This window comes from Gracilinanus agilis, chromosome 4 (genome assembly GCF_016433145.1).
Source record: "Gracilinanus agilis isolate LMUSP501 chromosome 4, AgileGrace, whole genome shotgun sequence".
NCBI lineage: Eukaryota > Metazoa > Chordata > Mammalia > Didelphimorphia > Didelphidae > Gracilinanus > Gracilinanus agilis.
The window spans coordinates 79,713,442-79,726,299 of NC_058133.1; the positions used below are offsets into that span (position 1 = coordinate 79,713,442).

The window sequence follows — 12,858 nt, forward strand, 5'->3', positions numbered from 1 at the left end:
TTTGGAATAGACTTAAGCAAGAAGCCCTTGAAAAAAATAACTTCCACATTGGTACAAATCTTTTTCAGACTGAATGGAAGGACAGTGTTGCTCTATAAGAATATGGTAAATAGCTAAAACTTAGTATATTCTAGGCTTTTTAAAGTATTATAAGATACTCTAATGCTGCTCTGTTTTATAATTATGAAGATTTTCCTTCACTATGTTAGTTATTCCTTTTAGAAGCTAGATTATTTTTTCTTTTTGCTGATATACTAAGAATGAACACTTTTTAAACAATTTTATTTCCTTTGAAAATATTCTTTAGAAAAGGATTCATGTTTCTTATGTATTTATTTTAGCTCAGTTCTTTGTACTCCTCTTGTTTGTTTCTACAACTTGTCTCTTCCTTTAAAGGTGACCTAAAATGGTTATAAAATAAATTAACTATAGGATTATGTATTAGCTGTCCTAAAATAGCAAGTGAGGGAAAGGTTGATTTTAAGTTAGCATTTTTTTTTTTAGGTCTTTTGATGTCATAGCTTTGGCTCCATGAGAGGGTCATGTCAAAATTAGCATGTGATTCTGCTATCTGTAGGAGAGGCTGAAGAAGTGGTGTGTTTGTGAGTTGTTATTGCTTTAATTGTATTTTTTTGCACACACATCCTTTATATCCCCGAAAAAAAAAAAAAAAAGGTTTGGAGGCATTTTAAAAATCACATTGAGATTTTAAAAGAAATAAACCATTTGCCAGATCATATTGTATAGTGTTTTTTGTTTTGTTTTGTTTTTAAGTGCCATATAAAATCTCCCCTTCTTGTGGGCCGGCTCCAGGTCACCAGCATAGTCCATAATGGGAGCTGGTGATGCATGACACTGGAGGACCTGAAAATGGGGGCTAGGTAAGCTTTAAAATTGGTTACATGCTGAATGTCCCAAATAATGGAAGATGGACACTTCACACATAATCCTACAGTTAATTTATTTTAAACTATTTATATGCTTTCTCTGTAATGAGTCGTAAGTAAATTGTATTGTATTCATAGTCTCTAGAATTTTAAATGAGTAGGCAGGAAAATTGGGGAAATTCAGAAAGGAAAGGAAGTTTTAGTGTTTCATTTGTTCAATTTCCTTCTTTCCTGCTTTCAGCTCGGTATAGAAACCAGACCAGCCAGGCAGAGTCCTACTATAGGCATGCAGCTCAGCTTGTCCCCTCCAATGGTGAGTCTGAGTCCTGTTAAAACCAACTAGCAGTTGGACACCTGATGCATTCTTTATAAATATAAAAAAAAATTCTCCTAAATATTTTTTAAAGACTCATTTTCATTTTATGGCAGTAATATAAGAGGGGCAGCTTGTCTTAGAGGATAGAGAGCCATCCTTGAAGCCAGGAAGACCTGTGCAAATCATGAATGCTTTAGTCAGCTTGCCTAAGACTGTAATTTGCAGCAAAGGTACTAACTTGTATTGATAATAGAAGGTGTTCCTAATACCATTAATAATCATAGGTCTAGTCCCTGACTCCAGCACATGTGTGACACTTTGAAAAGAATACTGCATATGTAATTGTTGTACCTAGTTTCAAATCCTCTCTCTTCCATTTTCATTTTTTTCCTTGGATAAATCCCCATATCACTCGAACTCAGATTCCTCATCTGTAAAATATGAGTTGGACTAGTTAACATCTAATGTTTCTTTTAGCTCTTAGCCTCTGATCTTGTATTAGTTTTTCCTTCTAAATGCGTCACCATGCATACTAAAATGACCATTTACATAAGACAAATTTTGTTTTGATCAATAAATTATACAGTGGCCCTTCTCCAATGGGTTCTTAGATAATTTCAAAAAACTTAACTTCCTTGGTCTTGCTAAGGAAAAAACAGCTTTCTTGTAACTCTTGCCATTATAAACATGTAAATTTGCTTTTGTGTCTTATTGTGAGATTCCTATTAATTAAGGTTTCTTTAATTAAGGAAATTTTAACAAGAATTAAGTAATATAATCTTTCATCAGTTCCTTTAAAGCTACATCTTAACCAAGATATCTCAGAAAGGTGTCTTTTGAGACTTTGGACCACTTAAAGTTCCTTCTTGCCCATTTATATGGCTTAGAAATTGAAATACGAATATATATGAAGTAGTAAATCATGCTCCACTTTTTAGGGCTAGAAGAAACCTTAGATATTGTTTATGTCTATTTCAACTTTTTTTTTATGGGAAAAATTTGTTTTAATCAGACAACAACCTGCCATTTGAGAACATGAGAAAAACGAAACCCATTACAAACATGTAATCAAAACACTTTTCCATATAAGACAGAAGCAAAAAAAAAAATTCTCTTATTCTGCATTCATAATTACCTCTTTTTACAGATGAGAAAATTGAGGCCCCCAGAAGTGAAGGGCCTTGTCCTAGGTCATACACAGACAGTAAGTGGCAGAACCACATTGTCCCATTCATTCTAAGGCCAGCATCCTTTCCCTCGGCCGTGCCTTCTAATGTCCCCTTCGAGGTCACTTGTGGTCACTGTTAGCTCATGAAACTTGATCTATATGTAGGAATTTTCTAGAATTAGGGTTTGAATTATAAGATTTCTTTCTTGTATTGTTGTGGTAGAAAATTTGACAGCTCTATAAATAAGGATACGTTTTTTCCCCTAGGTCAGCCTTATAATCAGTTGGCTATTTTAGCTTCTTCCAAAGGAGACCATCTGACCACAATTTTCTACTACTGCAGAAGCATCGCTGTGAAGTTTCCTTTCCCAGCTGCGTCCACTAATCTTCAAAAAGCACTTTCTAAAGCACTGGAAAGGTTTGCCCAAATTCTCTTGGGATACTTTTTGTTCCCCTTTAGTAGCTGTACCTGTGAAACTTTTGTATCTGATAGTCACTATACTTGTGCATTTCAACATTCCTTTGACGCTTTCAGAATTCAGATAAGACAATTCCATCCATTTTGCTTGTAACTTTTTTAAACATAAAGTCAGTGTTAATAGACTTGTAGAAATTAGTGTATGTGTTCAATAGAGTAGATGAGGAAAAATCTAGAGATATAGGAGCTTCTTTCTTTTGTTGTGGTATTTATTGGTAAATCTAGCCATTTCACCATTTGTTTTTTTGTGGGAAGAACTCTCAATTCTATAAAGGACCCTACTGTTTCATTTGCTTTTAAAGGTAATTTTGGCCGTCTAAAAGAGATGAGTAATTTTTGCTATTTAAGATTCAAAATTTTTTTTCTTCTTCTGTTACAGCCGGGATGAAGTGAAAACTAGATGGGGTGTTTCTGACTTCATCAAAGCTTTTATTAAATTCCATGGTCATGTGTACCTGAGCAAGAGTTTAGAGAAGCTGAGCCCTCTTCGAGAGAAATTGGAGGAACAGTTTAAGGTCAGAGCTCAAGAAAACATAATTCTTTATTATTTTTAAATCTAAAAATATGAGGTTGAATTATTCTGAAAGTACTCCTGATTTAATATTGCTCTCTGACCCCTCTGCTATCAGGGATACATCCAAAATGCTACAATCTTCTCCTTCTCCTTATTCCTCAATTTTGGATGCAAGAGATAACTTGGAAAAAAACATGGAAGAAAGTAGCAATGCTTTTGTTGGGGAATTACCAAAATAGCAGATATGTGCAAAGGACAGCTTCTCTTTTTTCAGTCCTGTGAACAAGTCTGATCCAGGATTCTAAAGTACTACTTTTGACTGTGCTTGAGTTATTTCCAAATGTCAGTAGGTAACTAGTAGCTTGGTTATTACTTTATAGTTGGTCTTATTTTCCACATCAGTTATTCTGTTTTTACATATGATATTTAAATTTAAAAACTAGGTCCAAGCACTTCAAAAGTTTGCAAAGAAATTTTTCCATGTTGTTTGTGCATAAAAAACGAAGAAAAATGTCTTATTTTCTGACTGATCTTTGTACTAAGTACATATGCATTTGGTCTAGAATAAATTTGTTGGGAAGGAAATTAGCATTGAGATTTTTACATTTATTTTGATGGAATACCTAAATACAGTGTTATCTTTTTCTCTGTGTGTTTAAGTTCAAGATAGTCTTTTTTTTTTTTTTAGCCTAAAAGTCTTGAAAGCTGGCTCTAAAGGGATATCTGTGAATAATTTAGTTTTAAAGACAGTTCATGCAAAATATTTTGTGATATTCATTCAACATTGATGGAGCACTTTGTGCTAAGCTGATAGGGATGTGATAGGGGATAGACACATTCAGTACTTAAACTTTCATTAAAACTTTAAGCATTCCCTACTTTTTCTGCTTTTATTTTTAGAGTTTTCTTTTTTTTTTTTAAGCCCTTAACTTCTGTGTATTGACTTATAGGTGGAAGAGTGGTAAGGGTAGGCAATGGGGGTCAAGTGACTTGCCCAGGGTCACACAGCTGGGAAGTGTCTGAGGCCAGATTTGAACCTAGGACCTCCTGTCTCTAGGCCTGGCTCTCAATCCACTGAGCTACCCAGCTGCCCCCTAGAGTTCTCTTTAATCCTCGCCTAAACAAAAAGTTTAACATGATGTATTTGAAAAGTGCCCTTTACATAATTATTAAATTTTTTCAGTTCCATTAAAAGAGAAGATGACTTTATAAACAGTTTAAACTGTTCTTCTGAGAGAAGTGATCATGGCTTAGCAATTTCTTAGTAAATCTCCATGTACTTAAAGAATATTATGAAAAGAAAATGTGATTTTTCTACTGAGACCAAGGTGCAGACAAGTCGTAATTTGTCTATCGCTAAAGTAGTTTGCTATGCTTGGTTTAGGAATTTAGTTGCCATAGGTGGTTAAGATTTCACCCAGCCTTGAACCTATAAAAAGGCATTTTACTCTTCAAGTGAAACAAAACTTGTAAGTTTTCTAAACTAGAATATAGTCAACTATATATTTGCTCTTAACTTGAAATAAGAAAAAGAATTTGTTTGCACAAGGTTCCAGTAGAATAGATTAGTTAAGTACTTGAAACTTGCTTTTTATTGCTATAGAAGAAAATTTATCATTGCATAAAATAGGATTAGAGATAGGGGGAATAGGGAGGGGTTAGTTACGGAAGCATTAAAATAATCTCATATATAGATAGTCTTACCAAAAAGATATTTCTTTTGCTTAGTTGGTTTTGTTTGGGGGTTGGTTGGGGGGTGGGGCGGTCATGGGTGTTGACTGTTAGACCTTGCCTTCAAAATTTGGTCATAGATCATGAAATGACTGTCTGGTGGAGTGGTTCCTAAACTTCTGAAGAAGACATGAATTTCTCTACTCACCCCAGTTTTTACTTTTTAAATACTATGTCCACCCTGTACAGATTGATAGTGGCATGACTTTTGATGTCCTGTGAGGAGACCCTGGAAGTAACAGTAGTGGGGTGGGGAGATTGTGGGGGGTGTCAGGTGCTGCAGCTCTTACTGATTAACTTCTTGTATTGTATCATGTATAATCATATGACTTTTTTTTTTGAATACTGAAGTCTAAAAATCCTTGCTAGTCCCATATATTTCTTCTCTCAGATGTATTTACAAAACTTGAGTTCTTCTGGAAGTAGTATTATAGGGCAGTCTAATTATCAACTAGTCATGTATAATTTAATAATTTCTCCAACAATTAATTTCTAAGCAAAGAATTTAGAATGAGTCCTTTCAATCCAGTGAAGTCACCTAATTTTAAGGTATAGCAGTACGGTTAAAAATGAAACCAGCTAGGTGACTCAGTGGATTGAGAGCTAGGCCTAGAGATAGGGGGTCCTGGGTTTAAATATGGTCTCAGACACTTCTTAGTTGTAAGACCTTGGGCAAGTTACTTAACCCCCATTTTCTCACTCTTACTACTCTTCTGCCTTGGAACTAATACATAGTAATTCTAGGTTAGAAGGTAAGGGTTTGGGAAAAAAAAATGAAACCACTTATTCATTGCTAGCTATGTCATGTGGCCATAAATGCATTTTGACCAACTTAATTCCTTATGTTAAAGAGGACTCCTATATCTTGATGACATATGTAAGTATTCCTCTCTGTTTTTCAGAGACTGCTATTCCAAAAAGCATTCAACTCTCAACAGCTAGTTCACGTCACTGTCATTAACCTGTTTCAACTTCATCACCTTCGCGACTTTAGCAATGAAACTGAACAACACAGTTATAGCCAGGATGAACAGCTGTGTTGGACACAGCTACTGGCCCTGTTTAGTGAGTATTAAAATACCCATATTTGGTCCCTGCTGCTGTCCTAGCTCTTATTTTGCAAATCTTAGAAGTGAAATGTTGCCTGTCTTTTTCATTCTAAAGAGGTAGTGGCATTTTTTAGTCCTATTTTTCACCATTCATATTGTTACTTGTTATTTGGGTGTTTTCATGAGCCTTTCTCTTGAGTGTTTTTCCCTCAAGAAAAGGGCAGTTTTGACAAAGGTGTAGCTAAAGACTGATAATTGCTTCATTTTACTTGTATTGGTGCACTGTTTCATATCTTTTTGTATTCTGGGTTATTATCTCTTTGTCTCCCAAGTCTCTTTTCTTGGCATCCTGTGCAAGTGTCCTCTCCAGAATGAGTATCAGGAGGAGTCATGCAGTGCATATCCCCTTCCTGCTGTCAAGGTCTCAATGGACTGGCTGAAACTTAGACCCAGTGTCTTTCAGGAGGCTGTAGTGGATGAAAGACAATAGTAAGTGTTTTAAAGCATAGTGTAACTGTGTGATATGAGAAATGTTCTGATTTGTATGATATGTAAAGACTGTTCTAAAACACAACTTTAAGCAGTAAATGATATTGTTTGTTTTGGATATTCTTGGAAAATAGGACTGAACACTCCTTTGGGTTGTTTTTTTGTTTATTTGAATTCCTTATGTAAAAAACAAATCCTAAGGATATGTGACTCACTCCTACCCCCCTCTGTCATCAGAAATGTGTCATCCTGTTGCCATCTTAGGGGAGAAAACCCTTCCATTTTTTCAAGTTTACTTATTCATTTACAATATACCCAAACATATCTATTTAAAAATTACAGGAAGTAGAGAAATTGCATTTTCTCCTTTATTATTTTATTCATATAAGCTGTTGCTATTAACTGTTATAGTAATGATTATAATTAGTTTGAAGAGAAATGTAAGATATTTGATTGTAGAGATAATATTTGGTTATTATTGACTGATTCTTTAAATTTTTAGTTTCAGAGCATTTCTGGATTATGTTTTTGTTGTTGAATTTATTGTGATAAGTGAAAATAATATATTTTGCCCAAGATCATGTAGATAAATTTTTCCCATGAACTCCAGCATTGTAAGTGATGGGGCTAATTTTTTTTAATACATATTTTTTTCTTTATAAAAAGGAATTTTTTTTTTCCTTGAAGGGAGTGGGGAATAGAATTTTTGCTTGGGAGTCTATAATTTAAACCGTTGCCCATGACCATATTGTAAAAATGACCTAGCCAAGGTTAGGATCCCATTGTTTTTCTACTTATAATCTTCTGTATCTTGTATCTCTAAAGCTTGTAATTCTAGTCTTAATCATTTTAGGACAGATTCATAGGTAGAACTTAGCAATAGAATACTGTGAATCTGATAATATTGCCTGCATTTGTATTTATATTTTATAGTATATTCAGATTTTCTGAGTTTCTTTTCTTTTACCACTTCCCTCCCCAACTCTCTTCCCAAATTCTTTGAAGTCTATTTTTCTTGCTTTGATTTAGTAAATCTTAACAACTATACTAATAGATTTTTGGATTTCAGGGAGTTTTTAGTATTTGTGATCTAGAATTTAGAATCTTCTTTAAAAATGATTTTTTGTTCCTGTAAGATGACTTTGATATCCCTGATGCCTTTCTTCCTAGTTCTGCTGTGCCATACTTGTGTAGAAGGGTAGTAGACTAAACAGAAGAGCCCTGTTTCTTTATATACTTCATCTTGGGGTGCTCTTTTGTTGGTGTAACCTATGTCCCAGGATCCCGAATTTAGCTTGTGCCCAGTTGCAGAACCTGGCACAGTGGAGAGGGGTGGTGTTCAGCCAGCACTCTCTGCATGCAGTTTTGCTTCTGGTTCCCCCTTATCCTGTGAAAATCAATTTTCTCTGCCTACCTTTCAAGTTGTGTTCAGCAAGAGAGCCCCCTCACTCTATCTTGCTGTTTGTTTTTTATTCCTGTTTGAGATGATTTTTAAAGATTGGTTTGGAAGGCTTGTCAGAGAGGTTTCATCTTTCTCTGCTTACTAAGCCATCATCTTGGCTCTGCCCTCCTATACTTCATCTTGTAATGATGAGAAAATAATTGAAGTTGTGTTTTAAGAACTATAATCATGTGCATATTCAAAGAATCTTCATCTTCTTACATCTGACCTTACATTTTTAATTTATAGATTTCCCCCTCTCCATCCTTTTTAGAGATTAATAAGTTCTGCTTCAAGTAAGTACTGATGTCTATGGATTCTTTTTCTTTATGGGAAGCATCAGTACTCCATGACAGTTTATCCACAAGTAAACTAATCATTCTGCTTTCTATAGTTTTTCCTCTTGGAACTCATTTTTCTTGCATGAAAACATTATATCCATTATTACAGTCTGGAAATTCTTTTTAAAACCATTAACATTTCTTTTGCAATTGTTTCTTGTTATTATGGTGCCTTATATCCCCACATGTCTTCAACAAAAACACTCATTGGAAAGATGTTTTGGAGATTAACCATAGTAGCAGAATATGTTCTTAAAATTTATTAAATATGTACCTCACTCCCACCTTTCCAGATACACATGTATTATAGTCAATAAATGACTCACTTTGGGAGGAGGGGTCTTGGCCACATTTTCATAACTTTCCCCATTCTTAAATGTTTGTGTGTATTCAAAGAATACAAATAATTGTAATAGCTTAAGAAAGAACTAGATGTGTAATAGCTTAAGAAAGAACTAGAAGAGCCAAGAATTCAGTTACTTTTTTTTTTTTTCAACCTTTACCTTCAGTCATAGATTGTATTCCATCCACACCTTGAATTGGTTCCAGGGCAGAAGAGTGATAAGGGTTAGGCAATAGGGGTTAAGTGATTTGCCCAATCCACTGAACCACCCAGCTGTCCGCTCAGGCACATTTTTAACAGCTAATTAAATACCCTCTGTAGGGGCAGCTATGTGGTTCAGTGGATAAAGAGCCAGGTCTAGAGACATTTGGTCTCAGACACTTTGTAACTCTGTGACTCTGGGCAAGTCATGTAACCCCAGTTGCCTAGGGCTTACTACTCTTCTACCTTAGAACCAATCCACAGTATTGATTATAATAAAAAAAAGTAAGGGTTTTTAAATAAGGAAATAAATACCCTCTGCAGCTTTGAGCAAGTGGTAACCTCCCCTGAACCTAAATTTTTCTTTAACTGTGAATTAAGGGCATTGGCCTATATATAGCTTTGGGGTTGGGTTCTTTCAAGCTCTATTCTTTGATGATACTATGAATCTTATTTTTAAAATAAATTACATCACTATATAAGCAATATCATATGACCTGCAATATAATCATATTCATGGTATATTGGAACTTTATTGATCAAATATAACATGTGAAAGTGCTTTAAGACTTGTCTTAAATAAGTGTGAGATGTCATTACCTAGTGCTCAATAATGTTTTGTAAATGACCCAAAATTTTCCATGTGAAATCTGACTTTAAATATTTTAACAGAATTGATTGGTTTCATTAATTTGTTTATAGTAAGATCCTTGGAAATGATCTAGTTCTAGGCTTCCACATGGAAATTGGGCCATTGAAATTTATCTTGGCTCTAGATGATTTTATAAACATTCTTTAGGAAATTATTAAGCTCTCTAGTGAGGGAAAATATATGAAACTGAGGTCTACAGAGGTAATGCTGTGGTTGATCAGGATACAGTTCCATTTTATCTTGTATATCATGATGTATAAAAAATGGTATCTTTGATTTCCAGCATTTGGCCCTGGCTGATCTCTCTTCTAAACAGCTTCCAGCCCCATGAAGAAGATCTCTCCAGCATTAATGGTAACAGTTTTCCTATATTTTTTCTGGTTCCCAATGTAGAATAATAGTCTTATGGCCAAAATTGGATAAATTTAGAGGTTACCCTAGTCATAGCAGTCATTTTTCAATTCGAGTTTTGGTTCTTTATATATATGGTGTTCATAAGCTTAATTATAACCTCCTTGAAGACAAAAGCCTTTCATTTTCATCTTTGTATACCTAGTTTCTGAGCACAAGGCCTTGTACAATTGCCATGTAAATATTAAGGACTTGATAATTATCGAATTGACTACTAATTTTCTTTTTCATGTACCTTTAGTTGGGAGGAAGATATGAATAGGTCTACATTGCTCTACAATGTCATTCCTTTTATCTTCTCTTATTCTTTCCATTTAGTGACTATGTGTAGTCTAGAAAGGGTTGGTTTCAGGAAATCATTTTAGTTAGCTAGAATTCTAGCTTTCTGCCTTCATCTTCTCAGGTGCCAGGTGCTAGGCATAACAGGAACAAATGAGATACAATCTTTCATAGCTAGTGTTTGTGAGTACCATTTTGAAGTATTTTGAAAATTGGCCTATTTTTAATAGGAACACTTTTGTTATTGGTTTTAAGGCAAAGAGCTATGGGCCACCCATAATTTTCTAAGTAGAAGAGGTTCAGCATGTATTTATTTTTTGATCTGTATTATGTTCTGAATAATTGTATTTTAATAACATTGTTCATTCATATACATTTCTTATGTCTATTTTTTCAAAGCTACTCCGCTTCCAGAAGAATTTGAGTTACAGGGTTTCTTAGCATTAAGACCTTCTTTCAGGTAGGTGGCATTATTTTTATTGATGACAGTATTAAAATGTTGTGGAAATAAGCATTTCTGGGGATGGGGGAAGGTCTTTGATGTGCCTCCCTACTACAGTTTGAAGCAAGAATAGAATTGTAACACAAGTAGGAAATGCTAGATAATGTGATAGAGAATAAAAGAGAAAACAATTTGCTTTCAGCATAATGCTTTTCATGCTTTTACAAGAACTGAAAAAATATAAATATCAAAATTGATGTATCTGAATAATGATACATTTGTGCATTATATGATATTAGTACATTTTTGCATGTTGTTTGTGTTACAATTTTAGCATGATAAAGCATCCTGCAAGCACAGTGTGAAATTATCATGAATTTTATTTAACCTTGCTTTAATTAACCCTTTGAGGGCAGGTTTTATGGTTTTATCTTTCTGCTTCCTTTCTGCTTTATCTTTTTGTCTGTTAACTTGACTATCTGATGAGAAGTCTCCTCGGGTGATAAGCCTTTGTATTTTATATAGAGCCTATGAAATATCTGATAATGGTGTTAAGTGCTTGTTAACTGCTGCCCTGGGTATCTGCCCCTTGATGATTATATATCAAGCAGTAAAGATATTTATTAAGCATGACTGGGGGGGGGGGAGTCTGTAAATTTAGCAAGACCATTCACAATGTTGGAAATTTGAATTCAAAGAGATTTAGAGGGAAGAAATTTAGTTCAATTAATGTAACAAACATGGTGTACATTTTAATAGCCACTCAGTGTTTAAAGATAGGTATTCTTCATATTTTCCATCATTTAAGCTATTCCCATCTCTTTATATTATCTTCAATAAAGCTTCATTAGTCAGAGTCCACTGATTTGCATTTATGATCAAGCCAGGGACTGGGCATAAGTTTTCCTTGTCTGTATAAGAGGAGTTTACTAAATATCCTACTAGTGCATTAATAAAAAACTACCCACCATAGTGGGCCAAAGACTGTGTTAACTGTTAGAGATATAAAAGAAAAAGGCCTTTCTGCCTTCAAGGAACTTACTGAGTAATAGAGGAGACAACATGCAAATAACTTTTCACAAATAAGTTATATATAGGATAAATTAGAATAAAACAAGAGATAAGCCCTAGACCAGGGATAGGCAAACTATTCCCTGTAGGCCAGATCCAGGCCATAGTTTGCCCATCACTGCCTTAAGCAATTCCCTAATCACTACATCTGGATGTGGGATGCAGTGATTAGGGAATTGCTTAAGGCAGTGATGGGAAAACTATGGCCTGGATTTGGCCTACAGTGAATAGCTTGCCCATCGCTGCCCTAGACTTAAAAGGGATTGAGAAATGGGCTTCTTATAGAAAGTGAGATTTGAGCTGGGGCTTAAAGGAGAAGTGAAAAACTGCACATGTAAAGTATTATATTAAAGCTAACATTTTCCTCCCTAGGTTTTAGCTTTTGGTCCCTTGTATATGCTGGAAATCAACTAAGTCTACAAAAATATTTAGCCATTTAATTAACATAAATCTTGTTATAATGTAGCATTCCCTTTAAAGTTTCATTTTCAGAAATGTATTCTTTTTTGTGGAATGCTACATCTATTTCTATACATTAAGCTCTTAGGAAATATCAGCTGTAGTCATTAAAAACCAGGACCTGAAAAACCAAGGTCCATAGTAGCATGATTATAATCTAGGGCAAATTACTAAGCTGTACCAATTCTCAGCTTACTGTCCTATAAAGTGTAGGGAAAAGCTATAATTTATAGAGTTAAAAGGTCCTGGAGTATAATCTGGTAGCCTCAGATAGTAAGAAAGAAGTAAAATATTTTCTTAACATAACTCATTGTAAAAATCTCATAATTTCTGCACTAATTAGTCATTTACACGTGTAAATTTGGTTACTTCCCATATTTCTTTTGTTCTGCTATTTCATTGCTGTGGGAAGAGTATAAAATTCTAGAAATAAAAGTTACCTTAGATATCATCTAGTTCTACCTCCTCGTTTTACAGGAAAGAGGTTTAATGACACAGAGATTATTAAGTAGTTTGCCCAGTATCCATACAGCTAATCTGTGGCAGAGTAAGGAAACTCCTAATAGTAATTAATTAACTACTCTAT

The 12,858-nt window shown here is 34.5% G+C and overlaps 1 protein-coding gene across 4 annotated transcripts in view; it reads left to right on the top strand.

Annotated features, from left to right (window-relative positions):
* The window catches only part of SMG7 (SMG7 nonsense mediated mRNA decay factor), a 40,011-nt gene that overhangs the window by 13,403 nt on the left and 13,750 nt on the right, over nt 1-12,858 (top strand). For all 4 annotated transcript variants that reach the window (XM_044677083.1, XM_044677084.1, XM_044677081.1 and 1 more), the window contains exons 4-10: nt 1,129-1,200; nt 2,639-2,789; nt 3,229-3,364; nt 5,997-6,159; nt 6,476-6,632; nt 9,894-9,964; nt 10,700-10,760. In XM_044677083.1, coding sequence (XP_044533018.1) covers nt 1,129-1,200; nt 2,639-2,789; nt 3,229-3,364; nt 5,997-6,159; nt 6,476-6,632; nt 9,894-9,964; nt 10,700-10,760 — 811 coding nt within the window. The remainder of the gene's footprint in view (nt 1-1,128; nt 1,201-2,638; nt 2,790-3,228; nt 3,365-5,996; nt 6,160-6,475; nt 6,633-9,893; nt 9,965-10,699; nt 10,761-12,858) is intronic.